Raw genomic sequence first — 15,231 nt, forward strand, 5'->3', positions numbered from 1 at the left:
CAAAGCCACATCTGCACGGAGGCCGGCGCGCATCTGCACTGGAAAGAGTACTGTCGGCCGGGGGTCTCTGACAAGCTGCCGGCCGCCCAGCCATCAGCGCGCGCGCGCACACACCCAGCCCCAGAGGCTCGCAGACACGCGCTCGCTCTGCCTCCCCCGGCCGGCCCCCCACGCCGCCGCCACCCCTGACTCCCCAAGGGTCCCGCATCCGGAAATCGAGGTGAGCGCGGCCGCACCCGACGCAGGGGGGAAACTGAGGGACGGGAACATGGGAGTGGGGAAGAGGAAGAGACCGGTATGCGGATGAATGGATGGATGGATGGAAGGAAGGACAGAAGCTCCCGCAGAGTGGGTCTTGCATCCTCGGAGACGCAGGAGTCCGGGGACCCACACTGAGGCTCCCCGAATTCTGCAGCCCCCTTGGAGATCTGGGAGTCGGGACTCTACAGACCCCCAGTCAGGGTCTCCAGCATCCCCCCCTCCCCCGCGAGATTTGCAGTCCTTGTGCCCCAGACCTCCGGGACCTAAGAAGGCAAGCCACTGAGGCCCCCAGGGACCTCGGCGTCAGAGCTCTCTTCCAGTCAGCCCCCCGTTGGGGAATCCGTGCCCCCATCGCCGACCCTGGAATCTCAGACCCCTCCCAGGGGGCCCGGTCCCCCGGGAACCCGGCGTCACAGCAGCCAGCACCCCTCCTCCCCAGGAACCTAGGAGTTCCAGACTCCCCCCCTTCTAAGAGAGGCCCCTGGGGCCAGGCGTTGGCGCCCCCGGCCCCCGCCTTCCGGGATCCAGGTGTCCCCCCTCCTCACCCCCCAGCCTAAAGCTTCGCGTCTTGGAGGCCGCGCTTGCGTTGCCATGGCAACAGGAGTCTATTTTGTGCTGGGAACACACAGCTCCCGCTGCAGCGCCCTCCCCTCCACCAACCCCGGCCTGAGGGAGAGTGGGGGGACCGGGAGAGGAGTTGGGAGTCCGGGGGAGGGGGGAGACGCAGAAACTGAGACCGAGACCTTCAGAGAGACAGAGATCCGCAGACGGCAAGCCTGGAACAGAGACATGAAATCAGAAAGGCAGAGAGAGATGGGGACGTGGATACAGATGGGGGAGACACAGAGAAGGATGTAGACCCAAAGAGACAGAGACACGGGCAGGAAGAGGGTGGAGGCACCCAGAAAACTGAGACCGAGACAGGAAAACAGAGACAGAAACTCAACGAGATGCAGAGATCCCCTGAGACACGTAGGGAGAGACACAGGCAAAGAGAGACTGTGACCCAAGGGCAGAACCCCTGAGAGGCGAGAGATGGGCCAGTGGGCCTGGGAAGGGAGCAGTGGTAGGGAGGGGACCCAGGGAGGAAGGATGGCCAGAGATGCCCCAGAACGCAGAGACACCCAGAGACAGGACACACAGGTCGGCCCGACGCCGGGGCTATGGACGCAGACTCCAGGGTCCGCACGGGCAGCCTGGTGCGTGTCAGGGGAGGGTCTCCCTCCGTCCCCGCCTCCCCCGCCACAGGTGGGAGGCAGCGCCCCCTCGAGACTTTCCAGAACCCCTGCCCGCCCCGGGTGCCCAGAACTGGGATCTTACCCGCCCCCCATGCCTCACCCCTCCCCTCCCCCTCGGCTTTCAGCCGCCTGCAAGGTCAGCCGCCTGAACCCAGGTACGGCCCCCTCTTGCCAGCGTTCCTCATCCTTACCCATACTTACTCTGGGTCTTTGGGTATCTGTCCCCTTCTCTTTGGTCTCTGTCCCCCTCTTTCCCTAGGTCCCTGTCCGCTCTCTTTCTCTGGGTCTCTGTCCCACTCCTCTTTGATCTCTGTTTCCCCCTTCAGTATCTCTTTCTCTGGACCTCTGCCCCCGACCCCTGAAGGCTCATTCTCTCTCTCTGTCATCTCCTGGGTTCTGCTGCATCTCTCCTGCTCCACCAGCAATCCCAGGAGGCATTAAAGACAAACTCACCTGGCCCCACTCAGCCCACCAAACTCCTGCCCCCAGCCCAGCCTCCAACTCCAGTTGGCAGGATCAGGGGAGGCAGCACAACAGGGGTGAGTATGGGCCACAGAGTTGTGCACTGTGCCAGGGGCAAGTGTGGGGCTGGGGGCATCTCTAGGAACACAGACACTGAGGAAGGTCTGCTTTGGGTGCCCCTTCCTCAGGCTGGCTCCCTAATCTCTGTCCCCTCATCTGTGTCTCTCATGTTCTGGGCTGGGAAGAGGCTAGACCTCTGGCCCTGTGCTGGAGGGCATGAGGGGTTCAGGGAGTGGGGAGACTTGGTTTCTGAGCTCCCTTCCCCCAACTGTGGAGGAGAGAGCCTCTGTGTGTGCGTGTGCGTGTGTGTGTATGAGGGGGTGGGGGAGGGGCTGAGTCTGGGTGTGTGTGTGGGGTGTCAAATGCCTGCTCCCAGCCTCCACTGATGGGTGGAGGTGTGTGTGCATACGTGTGTGTATACACCCATAGTGTTGTGGGCATATGAGTCATGTGGTGTGATTGTGTGTCCATGTGTCACTGGGTTGGGTAAGTCCCTGGTGTGTTCTTGAGCCCTGTATGGTGATAGGATGTCATGGTGTCTGAGGCTGTGTCTGGATTTTATGTGCTGTGTGTAGAAATGTGCAAAAAAATACACAGTTGTGTGTCCATGTGGAGCTGTGAGTAAGAACATGTGAGTGTGCATGTGTGTGTGTGTGTGTATCAGTTTCTTAGGGCTGCTGAAACAAAGTACCACAAAGTGGGTGCCTTAAAACATGAGGAATTTATTCTCTCACGGTCCTGGAGGCTGTTGTTAGTTGCAGTCGAGTCGGCTCCAATTCACGGCAGCCTTACGTATAACAGAATGAAACGTTGCCCAGTCCTGCGCCATCTTCATCATCTTCGATATGTTTGAGCCCATTGTTGTAGCTATTGTGTAAATCCATCTCACGGAGGGTTTCTCTCATTTTCTCTGACCCTCCACTTTACCAACCATGATGTCCTTTTTTATCGCTTGGTCTTTCCTGATGATGTGTTCAAAGTAATGAGTTGAAGTTTCACCATTCTCTTTTCTAAGGAGCATTCTGGTTGTATTTCCTCTGAGACTAATTTGTTTGTTCTTCTGGCAGTCCTTGGTTTATTCAATATTCTTTGCCAAAACCACAACTCAAATGCATTGATTCTTTTTCGCTCTTCCTTTTTCATTGTCCAGCTTTTGCATGCATATGAGGCGACTAAAAAGACCATGGCTTGGGTCTGGACACTAGAAGTCCAAAATCAGAGGTCGCCCATGTTAATGAACATGGCTGACCCCTTCTGAGGTCTCTGAGGGAGAATCTGTTTCAGGCCTCTCTCCTAGCTTCCGGTGATGGCCAGGAATCCTTGGCATTCCTTGGCTTGTAGGGGCGTCATCACTCCAATCTCTGCCTCCATCTTCACATGCCTATTTTCCCTCTGTGGCCTCTTTTCCTCTTTTATAAGGACATCAGTCATATAGGATTAGGGGCCACCTGCTCCAGGATGAGAAGCCATGTTTGTGCACTGGTTAACCTCTCAGCTGCTAACTGGAAGGTCAGTGGTTGGAACCCATCAGCTGCTCCACAGGAGAAAGATGTGTCAGTCTGTTTCCACAAAGATTACAGCTTTGGAAACACTACAGGGCAGTTCTACTCTGTCCTATTGGGTCACTATGAGTCAGAATCGACTTGACAGCAATGGGCTTTTTTTTTTTTTTTTTTCCTCCAGTATGACTTCATGTTAATTGATAATGTCTTCGAAGACCTTATTTCCAAACAAGGTCACATTCACAGGTACCGGGGTCAGGACTTCAACATCTTTTTAGGGACACAGTTCAACCCATAACTGTGTATGTGTGCATGTGTGTGTGGGCACACATGTGTTGGGAGGAAGCTACAGGTGTGTCATCAGGACAACATTGCTTGTCCTTGCATGTTTCATCTGGGATCCTGTCTAGGTGTCCTGTGCTGTGTCATTGTGTGCATGTAAGTGCTGTGTGTATCCATTGTTAGTTCTGTGTGAGGTAAGGGAGAACTTGTCCTGTGTGTCATGGTGTCTGGATGGGCCACCTTTGTCTCCAGGTGTGTCCCCTTCCCACCTGTAGGTGTGGCCATGCATCAGAAGATGTGTGTCTGAGCAAAGCCATGGAGCAGGGGACACAGGAGGCTGGAGTTCCCTCTATCAGTAGGGGGACTGGGAGTGTGTGTATGTGATGTTGTGTCTGAAGACATTGCTGGTTTTTTGGGGGGATGTGCCACCATCCTCACCCCCTCCATGGAGTTGTCACTGACCTATAGCTGTGTCTCCTGGGTGTGCAGTAGGAGGAGACCACAGGGCTCTGTAGAAAAGGCGAAAGAGTAGACTTGGCCCAGAATGGGGAGTGAGCAGACAAGCTGCTAGCCTAAAAAGCAGTCCTTGTGCAGAAGGCGACTCCCCCCCCCCAACTCCACCCCGCATGCCGCTTCCCTGCATCTATGGTTGGGCTCACAGATGGCGCCCCTGTGTGTGTCTGAAAAGGGAACCTCTGCCCCCAGATGGTTGCAGCCCCACCAGCGCACGTCTTAAGGAGGAGAGCAGGCCTGGATTTCAGACCCCACTCAGCCTCTTAGACAGACCCCCTTGTGCAGCATACAACCTCCCCAACCATACATGACAGCCCTCAGTGAATGAAGAAATTGCATTCCCACTGACATGTGTCACTCTGGCTTCATCTATGTGTGTGTTGACCCACATTTCTCAAGGTGGGATAAAGGCAGCCATGTTCTACAGGTGGTGGTACCCACCAGGAGCCTGAGTTCAAAGCCCAGACCCACAGCTGGGAGGTAGGCATTGTGAAGCTTGGATACATGATTGGACCTCTTGGGACCTCTGCGTCTTCATCTGAAATGTGTGTGTGTGTGAGAGAGAGAGAGAGAGGAAGACCTGCCTTTCCCACTTTGTTCAGCATTCATCCATGCAATGAATTTATTGACTGAGCACCTACTGTGTACCAAGTACTTATGTTGGGTGATGTGGATATAATGGTGAACAAGACAGACAAACCCATCCTGCCTTTGTGGAGTTTATAGTCTAGTGGGGGAAAACAGACAATAAACTAACAGACACATAATGTGTAAGGTAGAGACTGTTGTTGGCTACCATCGAGTCAGCCCTCTACTCATGGCAACCGCATGCACAGAAGAAGGAAATGTCCCAGTCCTGTGCCAACCCTATGATTGGTTGCAGATGGATCTGTTGTGATCCATAGGGTTTTCATTGGCTAATTTTCAGAAGTAGATCCCTAGGCCTTTCTTCCTAGTTTGTCTTAGTCTGGAAGCACCACTGAAACCTGTCCAGTATAGACACTTGGCACGTGGCAATAAACACTTATGGAGGGAGTATTTGCTGAGCGAACACATCCCGCACGCTGTGCTGTCCCCTGGGCTCTCTTGGAGTTGGGATTTTTAAGAATTCTTGTTTCCAATCCGGAGGTGGTAAGTGAGGTTTACAGAGAGGCAAGAGCTTACCTGAGCTACACCAGTCCTGAGTCTCAGCCCACTTGATTGTTGTGCCTGGAGTGGAGCTGAGACTTACCCCTTCCTTGAACCCTAGGTCAGACAACCTCCTCACCGCACCCCCATCATTGCTTTGTGTCCTGTGGGGGTGGGTGCGTCTGAGACCAGGCCTGACTGTTACCATAGAAACAGCTGCGATGAAACACCTCATCCAGCCCTTGCCTCATTTTCTCTTCTCCATTGCCCCTTCTTATCCCATCTCCCTTTCCAAAAAGAATAACAGCAGCAAACATTGTCATATGTAGTACCTGCAATATGCCGGCATTATTCTAAGCTCTTTAAACATATTAACTCGTTTCATCTTCCCAACCACACAGTGGTAACAATAATTATGCCCATTTTACAGATGGGAAAGCTGAAGCACGGAGGGCCTATCTGGTAAGAGCTGGTCCAGTGTGAGGCAGCTGGCACATGGTGGAGATCGAAGATGAACCACCGTGCTGTTCTGCCTCTTTAGCTGTGGCTGGAGGTTCTCACCTGACCAGGTATGGTCAGGTTTAGACCTGACAATTGTGGGGAGTGGTATGGATGTGTGTGTAGGACAGGGAGATAAACAGAAAGACAGACAGACTTGAGATCCCTAAGTATCGGACCTGCATAGAGAGAAACCAGTATTTGGGGGACCAAGGACCACGTGGGTCTAAGCCAGTGTTTCTCACCTGCAGTCAGTTCTGCCTCCCAGGGGACTTTGGAGACATTTTTAGTTGTCACATGGGGTGGTGCTGCTGACATCCAGTAAGTAGAGCCTAGGGGTACTCCTCAACACCCTTCAATGCACAGGACAGCCCCCACCACAGAGAATGATCCAGCCCCAAATGTCAACCGTGTCTGGGTCTATAAACTCAAATTCCATCTTTCTCTCTCCTCCCCTTCTCTGCCCCCTTCTCTTTATTTCTCCTTCCTCATCTCCTCGATTCCTTTGGTCTCATCCATCCCACCTCTGTCTCCCCTCATTTCCTGGTCTCCATCATCTCTTTCCAACCTCCTCTGCGGGAGCCGGCCCTCCCTGCCATCTGCGGCCTCTCCCACCAATCTACTCCCCCCCCCCCCCCCCCGCAACATCTGTTACCCGGACATCTCCCCCACCTTCTCCTCTGCCTTCTTTCCTTCACCCTCCTCATTTCCTTTCCCTCCATCACTTCTTCTTCTCTGTCCATCTCTCTCTTTCTCTTATTTCTGCTCATCCCCCTGATGGCTCATCCACCCGCCCAAACCGTATTCCTCGTTCACGCTCGTTTGGGTCCTTTTCCCCTCTGCACACTATAATCGCTTCTGGGCATCTTTCCGTGTCTCGCTCATCAGGACTGTCAAGTTTGGGCCCCCCTGAACCCACCTCTCCTGTCTCCTCCGCGTTTCACTCCATCGCTCCACCTGTCTACCCTTCCGTCTCTGGTCCTCTCCCCCGCCCCCTCTTCAGCCTCTTCCCTTGGTCCTCCTCGCAGCCTGGCGGCCCCGGCCAAGCCCCCGCCGAGCCCATGCCGGCCCTCCTGCTGCTCGGGACCCTGCTGCTCCTGGCCTCGACAGCCGGCCCGGCCGGAGCGCGCCCGTCCAACACGTCCAGCGCGGAGCCGGCGGGTCCACTACCCGCCTTGCTGGCGCACCTGCGGCGCCTGACTGGGGCGCTTACGGGCGGCGGGGGCGCAGCGGGTTCGGGGCCCAACAGCACCAGGAGCAGCCCCGCGGGCAGCGCGGGCGCTGCGGCGCGAGCGCCCCCTCCCGCCGAGCTCTGCCACGGCTACTACGATGTCATGGGCCAGTACGACGCCACCTTCAACTGCAGCACTGGCTCCTATCGCTTCTGCTGCGGCACCTGCCACTACCGCTTCTGCTGCGAGCACCGCCACATGCGCCTGGCGCAGGCCTCCTGTTCCAACTACGACACGCCGCGCTGGGCCACCACGCCACCGCCGCTAGCCGGAGGCGCCGGGGGCGCGGGGGGCGCGGGCGGGGGCCTCGGGCCTGGCCAGGCCGGGTGGCTGGAAGGAGGACGGGCGGGGGGCGCCGGGGGGCGTGGGGGCGAGGGCCCCGGGGGCAGCACGGCTTATGTGGTGTGCGGGGTCATCAGCTTCGCCCTGGCCGTGGGTGTCGGCGCCAAAGTGGCCTTCAGCAAGGCGTCGGGTGCGCCTAGGGCGCACCGCGAGATCAACGTGCCCAGGTGAGCTTGCGCTGGGCGGGAGAGAAGGAAGACGGTCTGGGGGCGGGGCCTAGGCAAGAGGAGGTGGAGTCATCAGGGAAGGGCGGGGCTATGTGGATAGGGGGCTTGGCCAGAGGAAAAGGATGCGGCCACCGTGAGAGGGGAGCGAATACTAGGGAGGTGGGCGGGGAGCCTCAGCCTCCTTTCAACAGATATTTTTGAGCACCTTCTGTGGGCCCGAGCTGGGGATACAGCAGTGAACAAAACAAGGGCCTTGTCCTGATGGATAAACCTGGGTTCCAATCCCAGCTTTGCTACCTTCTCACTGTGTGACCCTGGGCACGTTACTTAACCTCTCTGTGTCTCAGTTTTCTGCCTGTAAAATAGTAACAATCCACACCCATTCGGACTGTAATGAAGATTAACTGAATTGATTCCGGTAGAGTCCTGGCACATGGTGTTGCTGGGTGCTGTTCAGTTGATTCTTACTCACAGTGATACCATGTAACAGTAGAACTGCCTCCATAGGGTTTTCTAGGCTATAATCTTTCTGGAAGCAGATTGTCGGGTCTTTCTCCCGGCAAAGCTGCTGGGTGGGTTTGAACCACCAAACTTTCAGGTTAGCAGTCGAGCGCTTAACCGTTGTGCCACCAGGGCTCCTTGACACATGGTTAACCCCCCCCCAAAAAAAAAATCATTGCTGTGGAGTTGATTCCAACTCATAGTGACCCTATAGGACAAAGTAGGAGTGTCCCCATAGGGTTTCCAAAGCTGTAATCTTTACAGAAGCAGACTTCCATATCTTTCTGCATTAGAGCAGCTAGTGGGTTCCAACCACCGACCTTCGGTTAGTAGCGGAGCACTTAACCACTGGGCCACCAGGGCTCCTTTGGCACATGGTTAGCGGTCAATTAATGTTGGTTACCATTATCATTAAAGGACACCCTGGTGGCATAGTGGTTAAGTGTTACAGCTGCTAATCAAAAAGGTCAGAAGTTTGAATCCACCAGGCACTCCTTGGAAACTCTATGGGGCAGTTCTACTCTGTCCTGTAGGGTCCTTATGAGTCGGAATCGACTTGATGGCAATGGGTGGTGGTGGTGGTGTGTTATCATTAAATGCTAGTGGCAAAGGCAAGAATCAACCCCAAGACATAGGTGATGTAATTTTAAATATTGATAACTGCTGTGAAGCCTCATAGAGCGTTGGGAGTGGGGGGAAGGTGCTGTTGAGCAGAGACTTGAAGGAGGGAGAGGGGCAAGCAGGCGTCTGGGGGAAGGACTTTCCAGGCAGAAGGAAAAGCACGTGCGAAGCCTGAAGGTGAGGTGTTTGCAGGACAGGGAAGGAGATGGTGTCGCTGGAGTGTAGTGGGCAAGGAGGAGGATGGCAGGAGATGCAGGCAAAGGATAGGGTTTATCCCGATTGTGCGAGGGGGCGTCCCTGGATGGTCAGAACACGGACGTCCCGCCATCTGACAATTCTAAAAGATCCCTCGGGCCAGGGTGGGAGCGGAAGACTCAGTTAGGAGGCTATTGCGATGTACCAGTGAGTTGGGGTGGTAGCAGCCGAGGTGGTGAGAAGGGTCCGATCTGGGGTATATGTATCAGAGGTAGAATCCACAAGATTGCTGAGGGGGGCGGAGGAAGAAGAGGTGTCAAGGGTGATTCTAAGGTTTCAAGTCTGTATACCTGGGTGAAGGGGGCACTTTTTATTGCGATGGGGAAGACTACAAAACGGGCAGGAGTCGGGTCCCCGTCTCAGGGAGGGGCGAGGCCGCAGGAGGAGGATGTGGGAGGACTCCAGAAAAAATGGTGAGACACCTGAACAGAATTCTTAAAGCTGGAGGTGTGGCCAGAGAGACCTCGGAGCAGAAGGGGCACAGGTTGATGCCAGAGAGGCGGGACCAACGTGAAAGGGGAGTGGCCAGTAAGAAGGGCGTGGCTAATGGGAAAGGGGAGTTACGGCGAGAAAGCGGCGTAGTTAGTGAGATGGGGCGTGACACGTGTGAAAGGGGGTGCCCTGAGATGTAGGCGTGGTCATGGAAAGAGCAGGGCTAGTGAGAATGGGGCGTGGCCAGTGGGAAAAGGCGTGGCCGGGGTGATAAGCTGAGCTGACAGATGCCCGGAAAAGTGACAGCAGGGAGGAGAAGAGGCCTAGGCCACCCCCTTCTTGTTCCCTGACTGTCCCTGTGCCACCTCCAGGGCTCTGGTGGACATCCTGAGGCACCAGGCAGGGCCTGGGACCCGCCCGGACCGGGCCAGAAGCAGCTCCCTGACCCCGGGGGTCGGGGTTCCGGACAGCATGGCGCCAAGGACGCCCAAGAACCTCTACAACACTGTAAAGCCCTCCAATCTCGGTGAGTGGCCCCTTCCCACGCCCCCGTTCCCGCCCCCAGCCCTCCCCATCTGCCTTCCCTGAACCGTCCCCCCATTCAACATCCGCCACCCGGTTCCGGGCAGTACTGTGGGGAGGCTCCATAGTGAGTCAGCCCCCCTCCCTGCCCACCTGTGGACCACTTGGGTGGGCGTCAAGGGAGCCATGGTGATTTACATTTGAGCTGGATATTGAGGGATGAGTAGGAGTTTTTCAGGCGAAGGAGAGGAGGAAGGAGTTCAAAGCAGAGAGAACAGCATAACAGCATATGCAAAAGCCCTGCTGCAGGATTCAGCTCGGCTCTTTTGGGATCAGGACAAGTGTGGCTTGAGAAGAGGGATGGGAGATGAGACTGCGCTTGTCAGCCAAGGCCGGGTCATGCAAGCCCCAGATGCGATTCCCAGCTTAGACTTTGTCGGGTGGGTGATGGTGAACCACCGGAAATGTTTTGAGAGGCAGGGGCAGTTGTGGGGCTGGTCTCAGAGATAGACTGGCTGGGTGACTGAGTTGATAATCCAGGAGCAAGAAGACAAGATAGGGGAATGCAGAGGATGGGCTGGGGTAGAAATTCAGGAGGAAGGAGGGACTGGAGCTGGGACCCAAGTGGACTTGATAGGGAGGTGAAGGGAGGCAGCAAGGAGACTCCGAGACCTCTGTCTTGGACATTGCATGGATGGGGAAGATGTGGACAAGCCCACCTCCTCCAGCCATGAGCCTGTGCCCACGTTCTCTACCTTCAAGTCCCCCAGCCTCAGTTTCCCCTGTGTGCCCAATGGCATGGATTGCTCTCTGGGATTCTCATGAGGTCCTGGATGTAGGGCTGAGCCTAGGACAACACCAGGGGGACTGGGTGATGGCAGTGATGCCACCTCCCTTCTTGGCCTCACAGATAACCTGCACCACAACTACCTGCACCTCAACGTCAACAGCCCCAAGCACCATGCCGCCACACTGGGTACGGACAGACCGGGGCCCTGGGAGGGAGGCCCTGGCTTGGGGAAAGGCAGGCTGCTCCCTTCACACTCTTTCATTGAGCATATGTTGGATGCCATGTTATTGACATCAGTGTCAACCCTGTCCTCATGGGGCTCACAGTCTAGCCAGGTCACCAAGTGAGCCTCAGTTTCCTCATTTGCACACCAGAAATGGTCATCTCCCTCCCACCTGGGTTGGTGGGAGGATGTGTGGGGTACACCCCCAGGTGGGCGGGGCACACAGTAAGTGCCAAAGGCCAGTTGCCCCTTTTCCTGCAACGTTGCCCCTGCTCCACCAAGCCTGTCCGCTGAGGGGTGGGGAGTGCATAGAGGGAGCTGAATTGCTGGAGCTTTGAGGAGCTGTGTTTCCAGAGTTCTAACTTGCCAAGGGGCTGGGGATCTGGACTGCTGGCCGTGAGGGACAAAGGGGCCGGGGGCCTGGACGCCTGAATCCCAGGGAGAGGGGGCTGGGAGCCCAGACTCCTAGGTCCGAGGGAAAAGGGGCTGGGATCTGGGACTGCTGGCTGTGAGTGATGAGGGGCTAGGGGATCCGGACTGCACGGTCTGAGGGCGGAGGGGCTAGGGGCCTGGTATCCCCGGTCTAAAGGAGAGGAGGCTGGGGACACACACTCTTGGGTCTGAGAGAGGGAGGGCCGAGAGACCAAACTGGTGGGTCTGAGGGAGGGAGCGCTGCACTGAGCCTGGCCGGTCTCCTCTACCCCAGACTGGCGAGCCGTGCCCCCGCCCAGCCCCTCCCTGCACTACTCCACGCTCTCTTGCTCCCGGTCCTTCCACAACCTCTCGCATCTGCCCCCGTCCTACGAGGCCGCGGTGAAGTCAGAACTCAACCGCTACTCATCCCTCAAGAGGCTGGGTAAATCCTGGGATGAGAGGGAGCGGGAGTGTGGGGCGGAGTCAGGGGATTGGACTGTGCCTCAACAGCCGACTAATGGTTTAGATCCTCCCCCAGGCTGTTCTCTAAGTTTGTTCCAGAATTACAAAAAAAAAAAAAACTGCTGCCATCGAGTCGATTCCGACTCATAGGGAGCCTATAGGACAGAGTAGAACTGCCCTATAGAGTTTCCAATGTGCAAGTGGCTGGTGGATTTGAACTGCTGACCTTCCGGTTGGCAGCCAAGCTCTTAACCACTGCGCCAGCAGAGTTCCGTTCTAGAATTACCTGAGAGTAATTCTGAATCAAGGAGCCCTGGTGGCGTAGTGGTTGAGTGCTCCGCTGCTAACCTAAAGGTCGGCAGTGCGCACCCACCAGCCACTCCGTGGGAGAAAGATGTGGCAGTATGCTTCCATAAAGATTACAGCCTTGGAAACCCTGTGGGGCAGTTCTAGTCTGTATAAGTCGGAATCGACTCGACAGCAACGTTTTTTGTTTTTTTTCGTTTGTTTGTTTCGTTTTGGTTTAATTTGTATTGAATTACCTAGGGGGTACTTGTTTAAAAAATGCAGTCTTGCCCTCCCCCGCAAAAAAAAAAAAAAAAAAAAAACAGTTGCCGACTCATAGTGACCCTAAAGGACAGAGTAGAACTAGCTGCCCCACAGGGCTTCCAATGAGCGCCTGGTGGATTGGAACTGCGGACCTTTTGGTTAGCAGCAGTAGCTCTTAACCACTAGCCACCAGCGTTTCCATTGCTTCCCCCAGGCCTATCTTATTTATCACGCCTTGTATTTGCAATGAATAGAAATACGATTTAAGCAGAAGAAAAGAAAGAAAAGAAAAATATCTTGGCTCCATAAAATTAAGTCCGCAAGTGACTAGCTTCGGGTGTAGCTGGAACCAGGAGCTCTAAAACTATCGTCAGGTTTTTCCATCTCTCAGCTCTGGGAGGCCCCCATCTACTGGTCCTGCCTTGCAGGCTAGGCCTGGGAATCTGTTTGGCCACCAAAGCCCGGATTTGTTCTGATTAAAGTTTGGGAACTGTCCATATGTGCAGATGCTAATTACCAGGGAGTTCTGGGTGGTGCTTGGGGTCTTCACGGAGGTGGGAGGGATGAGGTGGAAAATTCTCGCTGGGGGTGGTGCGGGTACAGTAAGGGGGGGTGCTGACGGGGTAAAGAAGAAGGGTCCTCTGGCTGGGGGCCCGACTCTGAGGCTTTTTCCCCCTCGCCCCAGCGGAGAAGGACCTGGACGAGGCTTACCTGAAGCGCCAACACCTGGCGGAGGTACCCCGAGGGACATTGCCCCTGCACGCACTGCGGCGGCCCGGTACCGGGGGTGGCTACCGCATGGACGGCTGGGGCGGCCCGGACGAGCTGAGCCTGGCGCCGGCGCCCAACCCACGGAGGGTCATGTCCCAGGAACACCTGCTGGGCGACGGGGGCCGCGCCTCGCGCTACGAGTTCACGCTGCCGCGCGCGCGCCTAGTGTCACCGGAGCACCTGCTTCTGTCCTCGCCCGAAGCCCTGCGCCAGAGCCGCGAGCACCTGCTGTCACCGCCACGCAGCCCCGCTCTGCCCCCGGAGCCCACCGCCCGGGCCAGCCTGGCCGCCTCGCACTCCAATCTGCTGCTGGGCCCAGGGGGGCCCCCTACGCCTCTGCACGGGCTGCCGCCTCCGCCGGGCCTGCACGCCCACCACCACCACGGCCTGCACGGCTCCCCACAGCCAGCCTGGATGGCGGATGCGGGCGGCGGCGGCGGCACACTGGCCCGCAGGCCGCCCTTCCAGCGCCAGGGCACCCTGGAGCAGTTGCAGTTCATTCCCGGGCACCACCTGCCCCAGCACCTGCGCACTGCCAGCAAGAACGAGGTGACTGTCTGAGGCGGAGGCCGGGGGCTCTGGGGGGTGTGGCCTCCCAGGCCCCCAGCCCAGCCAGGGCCCTCCAACACAGGCTCACACATTCAGGAGCCTGGGACCCTCCCTCATCAGCCACTGACCGAGGAGCTGCCTCTGAGGACATTGCTTTGATGGAATTGTCACTGGAGAAGCTCCTGCAGAGATGTCACTGCAGAGGAGATCCCGTCTCCTATTACATAATTTTTGAGGTTGGGCCTCCTTCCCATGACATCACAGAGAAAGCTGCCTGTCTTGAGGTCATCACTAGAAAAAATGTCTGCATTCCATGACGTCATCACAAAGCCTTCCTTCCTGTGATGTCATGGCAGAGGCAATGCCTTCCTCTGTGACATCATCACTAGAGACACAGATTCCTTCCTGTGATGTCGCTGCAGAGAGGAGCCTCACCCTATGACATCATCTCTAGCCACAAGGCTTCTTTTCTGCATCGTCAATATCATAGGGGAAATATTTTCTTCCTGTGTCTTCACGACATAGAAGATGCCTCTATTCTATGATGTTATCACTACAGACAAAGCCATCTTCCGGTGACACATCAGAAGGGAAATGCTTTGCCTACTGTATCTTCACTGGAGGTGATGCCTCCTTTCCATGACATCGTCACAGGGACTCTGCCTTCTTCCTGTGATGCCATCATCAGAGAAGGTGCCTTGTCCTATGATGTCATCAAGGGACTGTGATGTTATCACCAGAGATGGCAACCTGCTTAGGGGACATCTCCAGGATGAGGCCCCTTCTGCAATGTCACCACCCGATTCTACCCATTCTGTGATGACACCATTAGACACTGATCTCATTGCTGTGATGTCATGAGGAGCCTGAGCATGCCCAGAGTCTGTGATTACCCTGGAATGTCACTGGAGGCAATGCCCTGCTCTGAGATGTCATCTGAGGGATGTCATCACAGAGGAGGCTGCCCCATTCAGAGGGTCCTCTGCTAGACATGATGGTCTGTCTGTAGGTTGTTGGTAGTGGTGCCCCTCCCTCCAGGCTCTGCCTCAGTGTCATCCTCAGAGCTTCCTCCCCAGAGACAATGCCCATTCTGGAAGGTCATCCCTAGTGATGGTATCACCAGAGTTCCTGCCTTGTTCCACCAAGACTTAACTTGGTCTCTCCTTCCTCTGACCCCAGGAATATGCCCTACAGATCTCCTCAAGACACTGTGGAGGCAATTTCTCCCTCTAAAGGGAGGTTGGGCCTTGGGTCCCACTCCTGTGCAGTAATGCCATTTCCTGCTGTGACTCCCAGAGGCCAGCATTCCCAGACTGTCTGTTGCTTCCAAGGAGGTCACTCTGACCCACTAGCCTCCTTGAGTCCTAGCACTAGGATTTGTGGGTGGACCAAAGGCTGGCATCATTTCTTTCTGCCATATCTAGAGACATCATCACCTCTATCAACAAAGCCCTGGC

General features: G+C 56.1%; 1 protein-coding gene across 1 annotated transcript; it reads left to right on the top strand.

The window, feature by feature from the left end:
* Positions 1-39: 39 nt before the first annotated feature.
* Positions 40-14,329, top strand: SHISA7 (shisa family member 7). Its single transcript, XM_049901631.1, has 7 exons — positions 40-220; positions 5,877-6,015; positions 6,833-7,685; positions 9,866-10,020; positions 10,927-10,992; positions 11,736-11,885; positions 13,140-14,329. The coding sequence occupies exons 3-7, from the start codon at positions 7,006-7,008 to the stop codon at positions 13,784-13,786; spliced, it is 1,698 nt and encodes a 565-aa protein (XP_049757588.1). The 5' UTR covers positions 40-220; positions 5,877-6,015; positions 6,833-7,005; the 3' UTR covers positions 13,787-14,329.
* The last annotated feature ends 902 nt before the right edge of the window (positions 14,330-15,231 follow it).

This window comes from Elephas maximus, chromosome 11, assembly GCF_024166365.1.
Source record: "Elephas maximus indicus isolate mEleMax1 chromosome 11, mEleMax1 primary haplotype, whole genome shotgun sequence".
NCBI lineage: Eukaryota > Metazoa > Chordata > Mammalia > Proboscidea > Elephantidae > Elephas > Elephas maximus.